The 15,612-nt window shown below is 41.2% G+C and overlaps 1 protein-coding gene across 3 annotated transcripts in view; it reads right to left on the reverse strand.

Annotated features, from left to right (window-relative positions):
* Positions 1-1,750: 1,750 nt before the first annotated feature.
* The window catches only part of NFKB1 (nuclear factor kappa B subunit 1), a 161,907-nt gene continuing 148,045 nt past the window's right edge, over positions 1,751-15,612 (reverse strand). For all 3 annotated transcript variants that reach the window (XM_089680540.1, XM_089680539.1, XM_089680538.1), the window contains 3 exons: positions 9,876-10,048; positions 3,942-4,092; positions 1,751-2,625 (listed from right to left, as the gene is read on the reverse strand). In XM_089680540.1, the coding sequence (XP_089536666.1) occupies positions 2,459-2,625; positions 3,942-4,092; positions 9,876-10,048 (491 nt within the window). In that variant the 3' untranslated portion in view covers positions 1,751-2,458. The remainder of the gene's footprint in view (positions 2,626-3,941; positions 4,093-9,875; positions 10,049-15,612) is intronic.

Raw genomic sequence — 15,612 nt, forward strand, 5'->3', positions numbered from 1 at the left:
AAGGCAGCATTTTTTTAGTTTTTTTTTTTCTGCATCGGAACATACTGGAACCGACTGCACTGATGTGAACTAGTGTCATTTGAGTAGATGGAAAATACTGGGCATGCATTTTTGATGCAGAAAAAAAGCACTGGACTGCATCTGGTGTGAACTAGCCTAGAGGGTTGGCATAAACTCAATGCAGGAATCTTAGGCAATAGTACAAAAGGGGTTAACATTTTTTATAGTATGAACACAGGTTATTGTAAACATTTTGAGTCTAGAAGTAAACCTTGTAGACAGACATATTTGGTTTCACCACCAGTGTGAGTTCTGTGCTATGCCATTCCAGTGCTCACTGGAATGCTGGGCTGTGGTGGTGGCTGGCTCTGGCTCTGGCTCTGAATAATGTGCTGAGTGGCTGAGCTAGCTGCTGGTCAGGCATTTGACAAAGTCAAATGCTGACCTTATTGTTGGGATCCCTGCACAGCCTGGACCAGCCCTGTGATGTCCACCAACAGCGGCCTTTAGCCTGCTGTCAGCTGAATCTGGGTCACAGTCGAGCAGAACTAAATGTGCTCCTGTGATCCACAGGGGAAGTAGGGCCAAAAGAGCTTTGGCCATACGTCTTTTTCAGGGCCAATAATCCAAGTAATAATATTGTGCCAGAACACTCCAATAGGAAGTTGGTATATATTTCTGAGGTCTTTTTTTTTAGGTCCAATACAACTGGGGACTGCTGAGACAGAACAATACCTCCAAAAGCTTTACACTGTCTACTCTAAATCATTTCCTAATGTGCTTAATTTAACCACTTCCCGTCCACCCCCTGTATATAAACGGCCAGACGGGAGCAGTGCAGGAGTGGGTTGCCGTTCATAAACGGTGCCCGCCTTTTTAGCCTGTGCACGCTCCCTGGGAGCGCACAGCACTGCAATCCAGTTCCTGCTGTGTCCTCTGGACACAGCGGAACACTGATCGAAGTATGAGACATTTGGCCAATCAGTGATCACATGATCGGAACCTCACACAATCGGTGATCACATGAATAGTATAAGCAAGATGTCATTTCTGACATTGCTTACTACATGTGAAATCTGTGAATGATCACAGAGATCACATGGTACAAGGCTATTCACAACAGCCTTGTACCATGTGACAAGCTGTGACCAATCACAGCTCTCACCGTATTTCTCAATGGCTAGGAATGCAGTCAGAGAGAAGGAGAAATGATTGCTTTTACACTCATAAAAGGCGTAAAAGCAATCAGTGTACAAAAAAAAAAAAAATCTTCATCACCCCCACAAGTAGTACAGTGTCACTATGGGGATACTGTACTGCTAGGGTAACAGTATATTAAAAAAATATAAAAATGTAAAGCTATAATTATATAAAAATTTTTGGTTATACTATTTTGGATTTATACTATTTTGGGTTATTTTTTTTCCTAAAAAGATAGCCGAGTACATTTTGGCCAAGATTAATGAAGAAAGAGATAGATATATATAAATATATATATATTTTTTGGGGGGGACTTTTCATTTATGTAGCAAAAATAAAAATCCCAGTGCTGAATAAATACCACCAAAATAAAGTTGTATCTGTCTCAAAAAAATTCAAAGTGTGACACCGCTGAAAGCTGACCTGAACAGGAAGGGGGGTAAAAGTGTCTAATCTTTGCCTTTAACTTATTTAGTGTATTGTGTTATAAATAAAAAGCATCCAATATTAGATGGTAGGAAAAGAACCTGTTAAAATACATAGACAGCCATTTTTGCCTTTATCTTTTTTATTACAAAAGGCACAATAAAAAATTACTTAAAATATATAATATTTATACTGTATTAAAATAAGATATGATTACTGGACATGACATTTAACCCACAGCAATATGTAAATATATTTAAAGTTCAACATCTTCTACTCACAAGTGTAAAAAATAATATGCAGAAAAGTCTGTATATTTTAACTTGTACATTATGTGCAACACCCAGTAAGATTCAACAAATCTCCAATTAAGCGGCCTAGAAAATCACCTGGCCTATTTAAATTAGTAAGTGCAAAGTGGACATTGGTGTGAGACACCAATATCTTTGGTTGTAGTTCCTACACTATTTCCCAAGCTGGGGTAAAAGAGCAATGTCATTACAGTGCTAGCAGACCTTCCCACCGGTAGCTTAAAGCTTGGAGTAATATATACATTCATATTGATCTGCTAAGTGCTTTTGCTGCTTAGATAAGTTAAGGAGCCAGACAGTAAGGGTCCCCATAGCAGTGCTGCAGTAGGCTATGGTCTAGTGCTGCACCTGTATCAGGATGCTGATATGATATAACACCTTTTTATTCATTACATTGCATTCACACCAGCCTCTTCTCACCATTGCTGGCATGTTTTGTGTAACATTGACATTTCTTGTGAAGCCAGTGTTTTACCGCACTATAAATATGCCTAAAAGTACAGTCTTTTTCTGTGTGAACATCAATTGTTGCAGATAAGCTCAGAAAGAGGGGCTACATGTTCAATCTCTGCTTTCTGCAGGTCACAATATGAAAGGCTCAGCTTTTTGAACGATGTCTCTACTCCGCTGTCACACATACTGTCATGATACTGTTGAGTGTACTCATCAGATGGTCCTCTATGATGATCTATGCAAACAAAAAGATGGTAAGGTTTAATTTTAGTACTGTACACATTAGACAAAATAAATTGACATCTTTCTTCTAAAGGCTAAGGTTGGTAAAAATGATTATCAAGTTTTAGTAAAAGCTATCATATACATTCTGAAAACAGATTTGACTTCCTCCAGGACCATTACAGAAAGGAAGTAGATCATACCATGGTGAGGGAATGGGGGTGGACAGATCAACACATCCACATCTCCTGCCAGAGGTATAACTCAGATCACCTATCACCTCTCCCTAACTCCCCTGCAAAGTGACACCTGCATTATGAAAAGGTCAAATAGACCCTTCAATAATCTCTGCCTCCTACAGTTTGTTTACCCCACCGCCAGCCCTGACTTTGAGTGCCAGGGTTAGGCAGACAGTGACAGTGTGGCCACCTACAGAACAAATTGAATAGCAGGAGCATCACTGTCTGAGTATAACCACACATAGGGTTTCATAACCAGAGTTGCTACTCTGTTAATACTGATATTGTAGAGTTGTTCTCGGTTATCATGGGAAACCAATGACGTATTGGCACCACTTTTCTGCTGTAGGAACCTTTTACATGGACCTATGGCAGAATCAAAAAGACCAGCTGTCAGTGTCAGAAGCTTTAATAAAAAGTAAGTCAGTTTAGCCAGTTCTTAATTGCACCAGTTTTACAAAGTTAAAAAAATTATTCCTTCCAATTAGTAGATAACACAAATGGAGGTAATTAAGGTCAAGAGATGAAGAATAACTTGGCATCCAAAAACTTCATTGTTGGGAAGTTAGGATAAACATTCAATATCTGTAGAGTTTGGTTTCATGAAAGCTTTCCAATATGACCTCCACAAATTTCTTAACCACTTAAACTACTAGCTTGAATATACTCCTCCATTAACAGTTTTCAGTGCTGATCTAGTTTGGATTACTGGGTCATACAACAAGATACCTAAATTAATTTTAAATCATTCTTTGTACAACACCGTTTTTGTATATATTTTGGAAAAAAATAATTGCATGTATCATATTTTTGAGACCTTAAAATGCATCCAAATTGTCACAGTGTTGTACTCAGATCACAGGCATACTAGTCACCAGAGGGTGTTTTCTGGAGTGACCTTTATAAATGGCATTATGGAAATACACTTCCACCTTACCCTTCTTTTTTTTTTATGGTATGGCTGTAGAGAGGTGGTCAATCAAGACTGTATGTACTTCGTATAGATAGGCATACCATTTTTTCAATGTTTAGCATTTTCTATAAAACTGCCCTCTGAATTACATTTCCCTTATATTCGTACCACAATCACCTTTTTCCTGTGAGATTTCAGCAGCAGAAGAATCATCCTCTTGAGATGCATCAGAAAGGTTTGGCTGTGACTTTAAAATGATTTCAATAGCTTCAGTGAATGACATCACTTTTAAGGCAGCAAGAAGTTCGGAGATCATCCCTCCAGATACCTACCAGAATAGAAAAACATGTCTGTCACATAAAGAAATCTCAGCTTTTCTTGTCACAGGTGCTCCTGCTTTCAGTATTACATGTAAATTTAAATGTCCATACGTTTGGGTTACACAGTTATAAAAAGTCACAAAGCTAACGAGTGTTTAGATATCAGCGCATGATAAAACATCAGTCATAATGTTATGTTTTACAACATATCACAAGCGCTTACAGTGCTATGAAAAAAATTGGATGGTTGTACTTCCCATGAAATCCATTTCTTAGGACACAGAAATTCAAAGGATGTTGGGGTAAACTGCTGCCTGCAGCAGAGTTTGGACACTGGCAAACAAAAAAAGCAGTGGCCAGCCTGGTATAATCCCTCCTACTTCCTACAAATGTGAGGGCACAGGAGTAACAAGAATATGATCATGTATAGAGGGGTGGGTCCTGTGTATCTCAATAAACACCAAGAAATTATTTTTATGATAAATGCAAAAATTCTAATTTCTTTCACATTCATTGAGGGACACAGGAATTTAGAGACTGTTTTGTTGTCCAAAAGCAGTCCAATTGAGGAGTGGGCAACAGCTTCAACACAGTAACAGCCCCACAAGGAAACCTCTAAACTGGGGACTGCCTGCATCTCAAATAGCTGCCTGATGGACCTTATGCCCAAGGCTGGCATTAGATGAGGCCTTAACATTTACTTGGAGCATGTATGAACAGAAGACCAGGTGGCAGCCTTGACGATCGGGGAAACAGTTGCCAGATGCCAAAAAGTCCAAGAAGCACTCCAAGATCTAGTGTGTTTTGACAGGAAAGGATGGAACCCGATTCTTACAACCATAAGCTTGAATGATGATCTGTCTGAACCACCAAGAAATAGTGAAACAAGAAGTGGGAAACCTGCTTCTTTTTGCCAACATTTCACGGTGGGGCCATCAGTGATAACAGAGAGTCAGTATTTCTAATGGCAGCAGTAAACGCACACGGTGTGAACCATATCCAGGCAATGGAAGGGGATGTCCTTCTGAGGAACTGAAGCTGGACAAGAGGACAGAATAACAATGTTCAGGCTGAAGTGCTGAAACCACATAAGGAAGGAAGGAGGTTCTATGCCTTAATACTAGCTTGTCCATTGTCCCAAGAAAGGTTCTCTCCATGACAAAGCCACCAGCTCAGACACAAAATGTGGCAACAAGAAATACAGTCTTTTGAATGAGAGTGTAAAAGCTAAAACCCTGATAGGATCAAAAGGCAGTTTTTGAAGTGCTGAGAGACAACCTGAACAAGTTTGAATTGAAGAATAGGAAGCTAGTGATCTCAATACCACCATGAGAAGAGGCAAGATCTGCCTCTTGATGGTATTCAGGGTCAAACATTGATCCAGGTCCAACTGCAGAAATGCCAGGATTTATCCAACAGAGTATTTTTTTGGGGGGGGAAATAACTTTTCTTTCCTTACATTAAGCAAGGTATGCCTTCCAGATGAGATGTTAGCCTCCTTTTGGTTGTTTACTTTCAAGCTTTTACCAGAATGGAAATCACTGATTCAGGAATGCCCTTTTCCCTCAAAACCTATTTTTTCAACAGCAATGCTGTGCCCGTGAAGCAGGATGGTAAGCCAGTCCCTGGGACAGAGCAGCCAGAAGATCTGGAAGAGCCCATGGCGCATCTGCCTGGATTCTTGAGTAGAGTACTACATCTAGCTAGGATAGTCTGGAGAGGTGGGGATCAATGGAATGCCCCCTATTTCAATCCTGAAAATGAGGAGTGTAGCAGGGTGAGAACTAGGGCCAGTGAACACTTGAGGTGTGAAAGGTAAACCCACAAAGTAAATGTTCTGGGGACCTAAAACAAAGCAAAGGAATCACTGATGCCATGGACAAATGGTGACATGCTTATTTGTATTCTTCGTGTCCACAGAGAACAGAAAGTTTCCTTGATGGAGAGAGGTTGTGACAGACCTAGTGGATTCCATGCAGAATTTCTGGGGCCAAACATTTAGGACCTTGGGATCCAAGATGGGGCAGATGCCTCCTTGTGGTTTGGGGATTGTGAACAGGTTGGAGTATAACCATTGGATTTGCTGCACTACAAGTATTGATGCAATAACCCCTTACTCTAGAGCAGGGGTCTCCAAACTATGACCCTCTAGCTGTTGAAGTACTACAAGTCCCATCATGCCTCTGGGGGTCTTGCCTGTGGCTGTCAGAGTCTTGCAAGGCCTCATGGGACTTGCAGTTCCTCAACACCTGGCCATAGTTTGGAGACCCCTGCTCTAGAGGATCTGCAAGGGCTGCAATTGAGAAATGCTATTCTGTGCGGTTACAAAGCCAGGTTGGAAAACATGAATGAAGGTGGGGGCTGAGATTGGAATTTTAGCTTGTAGCCCCTGGAAACCCCCTCTGTCCCCCAAGCATTGTTGGCTGACCAAATGGTAATATCTGTGCCCTAATTTTAGAAAGCAGAGGTGCCTCTTCTTGCTAAGGAAGACTTCTCTGAGGGCCTGGAAGTTCTGGGTTCGTGGGTGTACAGGGTGCCAGGCTTGAGCTTGGCTTTGGAGGTTTAGGTTTGCGAGTTAGAAAAATAACACTTCTTAACCTCAGAGGAGGAAAGAGCCTTTTCCAGGCTGAGCCCTAGGATTCTTACGTTTGCAAATGGATACTCTTACCCCCAGTGACATCCATGATTAGGTGTCCAGAGCAGCTCCTCAGAGATGCTCTACCGTAAAGAATATGTGAAACAGGTGCTTTTTGCATGCTGATTCTGCAGCCCAGCACTTCTCATGTCCACTGTCAGGAATCTCAAACATGAAGTTAGATGGGAAACCTCTAACAACTTCATCATTGAGTAGTTCATAGCTGCAGTCATGAGCTCCAGATCCTGTAAAATTAAAGGATCAGCTTGAATGGCAACAAGATCACGTCTGATGGCCTTAGCACAATCCGCTAAAATTTTGCATATTAAAGTCACAGCCAGGGAAAATTGCAAGGCAGGGTCTGCTAACAAGAACAAGGTTTTAGGAAAGGCCTCCAATCGATTATAATCAGGGTCCTCAAAACCAGGCACACCCTCCACCAGAATGGTTAAGGCTTAGTTAAAAAGTGGGCTGACCCTGCTGTGGATCCATCAGTTTCCCATATAACCCATCTCATACATGTACAGGACTCATGCCACTTGGGAAGGATGAACATCTTGTCAGGGTTCTTCTAGCCTCTGCAAAAGACAGCAGTCTTGGGGACCCTGAAAAAGCGTAGCCTGGGAACCGCACTGTTAGAATCTGCAGGCTCATTCTTTGGCTTCAAAGTGATGCAAATGGTGCCAATAAGAGTTGATACTGTTTCTTTAAGTCTGGCAGTAATAGCAGTGACTTCTAAGGTGTAGCATCATCCGTTAAGGATTTAAGAGACTCAGCGTCTAATAGAGTCTTGGCAGCTGATGAATTAGAAGCTGCTAAAAAAAGACAAGGTAAAGTGTGGAAGCATGCTTACAGCCTCTGTGGTCAGAGTCAGGACTTAAAGTTGCAATTTGGCTCATAAAATTCTGCACAACTGCAGTGAAATCTTCCCAGGATAGAGCAGAGGAAGGGCCTTTCCCAACAGAGCTCTAAGGATATCATTGACCCAAGCAGCTTTCCAGCAAATTCCAGGTTGTCTGTGTCAGACCCTTCATGTGATGGTGCCCTGCAATTGTTGGATTGTGAGCTGAAGGCACCCGAACAGTGGGACTGTTCCTTATGTGTCCAGGATCTGACATGTTGTATTGCAAGGCAGGAGCAGCATACTGTAGCTCAGGGTATAAAATCCAGGCCTTTAATACTCATGAACTGACTGCCAGTAGCAGGAAAAGGCAACAGACATGGGATAGCAGGAATATCTGACCTCCATTCTTTGCAACGATTATAGAAATAGCACATCTGCTGAAAATGGTATTTAAGCACATTAAATGAGAAAAAAAGTTGTGATTGGCTAGGAATATTAATTCTGTCCAATCAACCTACAGTAACTGCACAGGCTCCATAAGGTCACCTGATCTAGCCATTCTTTTGACAATACCCAATAAATAAAACAGAAGGCTCTTATTATATGGGAAAATACTGTATAATCATAAAGGTGCGTGTAAAGTAGAAACATGCACTAAAGCCGCTTATGAACAAAAGCAAAAAGTAAAGATTGGGACAAAGAAAACATCAAGGAAGAGAATATTCTGCTACCAGGTGTGAGGAAGGGAAAGCTGCCTTTAGCTTAACCTCTTCACGCCTAAGGGTAAAACAAATCTAAATGCCTAAGCACAATTCTGCAACGTTGACATGTGTTAGTAAAACCGTACATATCATTATCATCAACTACTTTGTACATCCAGATGGATTATACCTTCATTTTTTCAGGACAAATTGGGCTTTCATTTGGTGGTAAATGGTAATGGAAAGCTGATTTTTTTTACTATCAAAGGAAAACTGGCCCAAAATAGTAAAAAAATTTTTTTTTATTTTATTTAGCTGTGTGTTTCTTGTTACGACCATAACCTACCACCAAAAAAAAACCCAAAATAAATTCTCCAGCTCTTGACGATCGCAGCGATACCATATATGTGTATGTTATTTGTTGTTTGTACCCTTAGTACAACCCAGAAACAATAGTACGCATTTTGTTTTTGTCTTTTTTTTTTTTTACCTAAAACACACTGACACTAATGACAATTTTTTTTTAAAACCTGATAGTTGACCCTGACCTTGACCCAAACACTAACCCTGGCACTGAACTAGATCAAACCTTGATCTAGGTATTTTTCTTTGTTTTTTAATATTTATCTTTTTTTTTTTACAAACATTTTTTTTCTCTCTATGCCAAGAGTTAGAGAGATACAATGTATCTCACGTCTCCATTCATAGAGAGAGAAAAAAGCAAGGGGGCCAGGCTGTACAGTGACTGATCACTGTGATAGCCAACCAGAGGCTATCACAGCGTTCATGTGACCCGGAATCTGGAGTCCCGGGTCCGATCGTTAGAACGGGACCCGGGGCTCTCAGTGACACCGCAGTTTCTGTGCTGGGAGCGTGCCGAGCGGCGCTCCCAGCACAAAGACAGGTACGCAAATATCCAGCCCCACGGAAAAAAGCCCAGTTCTGTGAGGCCGCATATTTGTGTGACGTCGGCATCAAGGGGTTAAAGTGACACTAAACAATATCCTACTGGCTACTTTCCTCCATGGAGAATGAACATAGCCATCCTCTAACAGGAAGCAAGTTCGCAGCAGCAAAAATAAGTAATTTGAAGATTTGGAAAAAGTTGAGAGCAACAGTAGGTACTTTTTTAGAGTTTTTTTTTAACCAGAGTGTCAACACAGTATATGGTCCAATGTCACCTTCCTCAGGAGACTGTCATAGTACTTTATTAGGATTGTTATGATACACACTTTTGTGTATTGTTTTTATTTTTTATACAAAGAAACTGAAGTATAATACTGAGGTTATGACTGACTGCATACAGAGGGATTATTTTTGCCTTCTTTCTTTCTTTTCCATTCAACTTTTAAGAAAAATTAGAACACAGTTTATCCTGTCCAATCGCTAAATTTCCTTAAACAGTGGCAGCCGGCCACATTTTAGACATGCAATCACGTACCCATATCCAGCTGGATGGTAACATCTCATATCTACATGCAATTTAAGATATACTGGTCTTCAAATTAATAAATTACTCCATACTAAAACTCTTAACCACTTGGGCTTATTTAAACACTCTATGGCTATTCAATGTGGAAAAAAAAGGTCACCGTGTAAAATGTTGCTTACCTCAAAATTGTCCAGTAAGGTTTTGGAAGGCTGAGGACTTAACCTGAAAGCATTGTTCAGTATTCCCAGGCCAAGCTTTTGTGCCAAAGTGGACCAGTTCTTCTCTGTGTCTTCACTTTGTAACAATGTATACAGCGTCTGTTTTGTCTCCTCACTCAGGTCTTTCATGTCTCCTACACAAACATATTGGATTAACACTTTGCCCCTTGCTCGGGTAATTCTGTAACCTTACAAATAACTCAAACATGTGATTAAATCTGCTAAGATATTTAGTATTCTCACCCTGGCTGAAGCAGTAAATGTCTCTTTCACTTGGTGCCGTACACCAATTAGCCATAACATTTAGACCACTAACCGGTAAAGTGAATAACATTGATTAGTTTGTGGCAATGGAATCTGAATGCTGGAGGGCTATGTTAATCAGCAAGCAAACATTTTGTCCCTGAAGTTGATGTGCTGAAATCAGAAAAAAATGGGCAAGCATAAGGATTTGACAAGGGCCAAATTGTAATGCCTAGATGACTGGATCAAAGAAACTCCAAAACAGCTCTTGTGGGATGTTCCCGGTCTGCAGTGGTCAGGACCTATCAAAAGTAGTCCAAAGAAGGAAAACTGACAAACCAATGACAGGGCATGGGTGGCCAAAGCTCAATGATGCACGTGGGGAGCGATAGCTGGACTGTGTAGTCTGATCCAATAGAAATGCTACTGTAGCTCAAATTTATGAAAACGTTCATACTGGTTCTTACAGAAAGGTGCCAGGATACACAGTGCATTGCAGTCTGTTGCGTATGGGACTACCTAGTTATAGACCGGTCAGGGTGTCCATGCTGACCCGTGTCCACAGCCAAACGCGCCTACAATGGGCATGTGAGCATCAGAACTGGACCACGTAGCAAAGGAAGAAGGTGGCCTGGTCTAATGAATTCAAGAATGGTTTGAGGAACACAACAATGAGTTCAAGTGTTGACTTGGCCTCCAAATTCTCCAGATCTCAATCAAATCAAGCACCTGTGGGATGTGATAAAAAAATCGATCTATGGAGGCCTCACTGCAAAACTCACAAGACTGCTACTGATGGCTTGGTGCCAGATACCACAACTTCAAAAGTTCTAGTGGGGTCCATGCCTCAATGAGTTATGTTGGATAGTCATAATGATATGGCTGATCAATGTATATGATACATAAGTAGACATGATTGTGCCAAGGTGTTGCTATAATCTGATACACAGATGAAAATGGATTGCTATGTTTCCTCATATTTCCTTTACGCTCATAAATCCATAAGTACTGCTGATAAGTAGCTGCTAAAAACCCCCAGAATGTCCCAGGTTCAGAGGCTCCAAAGGCACTCTGCTGTCTGGAGAGATGTATGGTGAAGCAGGTGGTACAATTAACAGCGGCCCTCCTAAGCTACACATATTTACCTATTCTTTGATCCCCTGACAGGAGAGAGGAAAAATAGCCAACACTTCTGGGTATGGGATTATTGGACTCATTCCCCTCTCGTCTATGTGACAGCACTGGTGATTGGCCACTTATCTGTGGTGTACAGCTTGCACAGAGCTTCTGGAGAGGCAGGGGAGAAATGGTGAGGGGGAACTTAAGTGAACCTTTTGCTTTACCCTGCATGACCAAAGCACAGATATACGTTAAAAGTAATTTTATCAACAGTGTTTAGTGAAATGACCAATAACAGATGACAGCAGTGTACTGTTATATACAGAGCAGGGGTGTGGACATTTTTGAAAAAACTAATTGTCCAGGGACTAAATCTGGGTCCCAATCTACTTGTCCTGCATGACAGTCTACTTGTCCAAAAAATATAACTAAAACATATTTAAATCTGAGGTGCTTTTAGGAATGTCTGGGGCTTTATGGCAACTTAAACATTTAATTTTTTCAACATTGTGCTGTATGTCTCCTCCTCCCCTCCCTGCTTGTCTCCAGCACTGTACCCAGGGACTAGCAGGGAGGGGAGAGACCTTGCAGTGTAATGAACACTGATTGGGTGCTCCTCAGGAAAGGGCAGCATCGGGCTTATCCTTTATCCCTTTTGCTGCAAGAGCCGTTTTTGCATTTTTTGCACAAGTTTAAACAATCATTTTATGCTTGAAGATTACACAAAACCCCCAAGCATTAAATATTTTCTGAAAGCAGAGACCCTACAGAATAAAATAGTGGTAGTTCCAATTTTTCATGTCGCACGATATTACCGCAAAGGTCTAGGAAATGCCAAATTTCAGTAAAAAATACACTTAAAGTGGAGTTCCACGTGAAAAAAAAAGTCAGCCGCTACAAAAACTGCAGCGGCTGACTTTTAAAATACAGCCACTTACCTGTCCCTCAGTCCAGAGGTGTCCTCACCACAGCTGGTTTCACCGGCCATCTTCTCTCCCTGGCGCCGGCATCTTCAACGTGGACACCTGGCTGTGACAGCTTGCGGCTTCACAGCTGGGTGCATACTGCGCATGCGCGAGAAGCGCTGCGCTTTGTGAATGGCCCCGTAGTCTTTTGGAACCTGTCATGTGTCCCAGAAGACTACAGGGAGGGAGGGGGGAGGACAACTTCCGCTTCCGATCGCCAAGGCGATCGCAGCGAAAGTAGGAGCGGGTACCTGTCAAATTCGAGTACCCACTCCCCCGCGTTCCCCAAAGGTGCCAATCCTTAATGGGGAGCGGGGGACAAAGGCTTAAATTTATATTTTATTCTTTACATATATTTTCATTTTTTTATTAATATTATTTTTTAATCAATTATTTCAATTAAAATTTATTACATTTTATTTTATACTGTGATGGCAATATACAGTATAAAGTGTTACATTTGAGGTAATGGAAACTAGATATGTTCCAAGGATGTAACAATATGTATCTATTATATATGTTATTTGTTTATGCAATTATCTTTGTAACATTTTGTTTGGTGTGAGCCGCAAGTTGCTTGCAAGTCCATTAGGTGGAGTGACATGTAGTATCTATTTATAGTAACTCATTCTCCTTATCATGATCACTGACAGAGGTGTTTGTTGTTGGTGCAGTTTTTGGCCCCAAAAAGATGGCCGCGCCTATATGTAACTTCGAGAAAATGGAGGATACTGACTATATAAGGCAGTAAGGGTGAAGTGAACGTCCAATCATAACCCCCTGATGAAGCCACGTGACCTGTGGAGTAACGCGTAGAGGTGGCGCTACAACGTCACTACACACCCGTGGACAGCGAGTATACTATGTGTGAGGCGCACACAGCAATCTGCAGTTGTTTTTAAACAAAGCAGTTTCTTATCTTACTGAATGTGAGTGTAATTGGGCATGCAATAAAGCCTTTTAACCTCAAAATGATAAGACACTATGTCTGCATTTTTTCTCACCGAGGGTTACCTAAGGAGGAGATAAGGAGCAGGAGAAGGAGCGAAAGATAGTGGCAAGCAGAATAAGAGCATTGGGAAGCAATTAAGGGATACCCACCACTCTTCACACGGTGCAACAGAATATCTAAAGTTCCATATGTGAACAAAAAGTGGAGTAAGCCTGTCCACAGGCCGAAAAGGAGGTGAGCGCATAACCTAATCACAATAAGGAGTCATTGGGAAACGCAATCACTTATTTTGATCACGTTTTTTGGGATTTATCACTTTTGTATCAATAGAATTAATTTCATTGACTTTCACAATTGTTTTTGGATCACATCATATTTTGGGACTATCAGCAATAAGTGGTTATTAGTGACTTTATGTTTTTTGTTTTGTATTTACCTTTATAATTTATTTTATTTTTTCAGATTTTTGTTTTAAATCATATATTTTGATTGCGTTATCATTATATTGGTAACAATTGATAATAATTAGGGGCGCAACATTTATTGAAAAATATTTTTTTGTTATGCACACATGATATGAGGATGTGTTTCATGTCAGCGAACCTTATCTGATTACATTAAGTGGCTCACAAGTAATATTTAAATTTAAAAGGCTTAAAGAGGAACTTCCCCTTTTGGAAGTTAATTTTAGGGCAGAAAAAAGCTATAAATTACCCTATTTTTTGGCAATGTATAAAAGATGAGGTTGCACCGAGTAAATAGATATCCAACATGTCAAACCATAAATTTGCGTGCACTTGACAACAACTTTCAGTATCCTATATTTTCTATAGGCGACCCTTTTAAAGCCCTTATAGGTCATCAGAATAGTGTTACAGAGGAGGTCTTGTGCTAGAATTATTACTCTCATTCTGGCATGCGTGGCGATATGTAACATGTGTATCACAATCGACATGTATATATGTGGGGGCCTCCAATTTTATTTTTGTTTGAGGGGATGTTATGTGCTTGGGTGTAACTTTAATTTTTTACAATTAAAATAAATGCTTTTGTACTTAACTTTTTTTTTCATCACATATATATTTTAAAACGCTGAGCAAACTGTTGGCGCTATATAAATCCTGTATTATAATAATTATAATAATACACAGGGGACAAAAAGTCCCCTATTCAAGGATTTTTGGTGACAGATCTAAAAGACCCTGCATGTCTTCCTTGAATGTAATGCAATGTACACCACACTGCATTACATTCTTTCCCGGCCTCAATGGGTGGAAAATCTGTGAACAGGGACCCAGAAGTGACTTCATAACATCACTTCTGGGTCAGGACAATAGCGGGAGGGGGGAGGTTTGCACGAGAGGGAGTGGAGGCTGGCACTGTTGTGGGCTGTGTGAAAGCAATCGAGTGGCAGCGCAGCCGCCCAAATGCTTTCACCTGACAGGTAAACCTTGCTGCTTGCCCACAGCAGGGCTAAAGGTTGAAAAAAACTACCTGCCCGGTGCCCGGAACTACATGTCCTGGGCATCAGGAGATACAAATTCAACATCCCTGTAGCGGTATTACACCTAATACCAAAAATTATTATAGTGCAGTTTACAAATTCTTAGATGTGGTGGCTACATTCGTTTTCCTTTTCCAGGCCAGTAAGTATGTTATTTTTCAACTTCCTTTAACCACTTGCCAACCACGCTATAGCCTAATGACAGCTACAACGCATTCGTCCAGTTCTGGGAAGGCATCATATGACGTCCTCCCAGAAAAGCACCCCCCACATGCCTGGTGTGGGGTGCACCCAGCGCTCTCTGTGATCACTGTGTCCTTTGGACACAGCTGATCACATGTCATGGTAAAGGGCTACTAACAATGGCCATTTACCACGCTAACCGTCAATTGTCCCCTCCCTCCTAGATTGTAAGCTCGACAGAGCAGGGCCCTCAATCCCCTCATGTTTTGCATTGTATTGATATTGTTCTGTCACATGTTCTGTCCCCCTTTGTAATGTACAGCGCTGAGTGAACTATTGGCGCTTTATAAAAACTGTATAATAATAATATTAATTGTGAAAGGAGACATCTACACTGATAATCAATGCCGTGATTATCAGTGCAGCCCCAACAGTGCCCATCATTGCCAATCAGTGCTCAGCAGTGCTGCCAATCAGTGCCCACCGGTGCTGCCAGTCAGTGCCACCTATCAGTGTCCTTCAATGCTGCCTACTAGTGTCCTTGAGTGCTGCCTATCAGTTCCACCTATCAGTGCCCATCATTTCCACCTATCAGTTCCACATGTCAGTGCAGCCTCATCAGTGCCTCCTCATCAATGCCCACCAGTGCCGCCTCATCAGTGCAAACTATCAGTGCCCATCAGTGCAGCCTCATCAATGCACTTCAGTGAAGGAGAAAAATTACCTGTTTGC

The sequence above is a fragment of the Staurois parvus genome, unplaced genomic scaffold (genome assembly GCF_062004578.1).
Source record: "Staurois parvus isolate SC_StPar_1 unplaced genomic scaffold, SC_StPar_1.0 ptg000244l, whole genome shotgun sequence".
Taxonomy (NCBI): Eukaryota; Metazoa; Chordata; class Amphibia; order Anura; family Ranidae; genus Staurois; species Staurois parvus.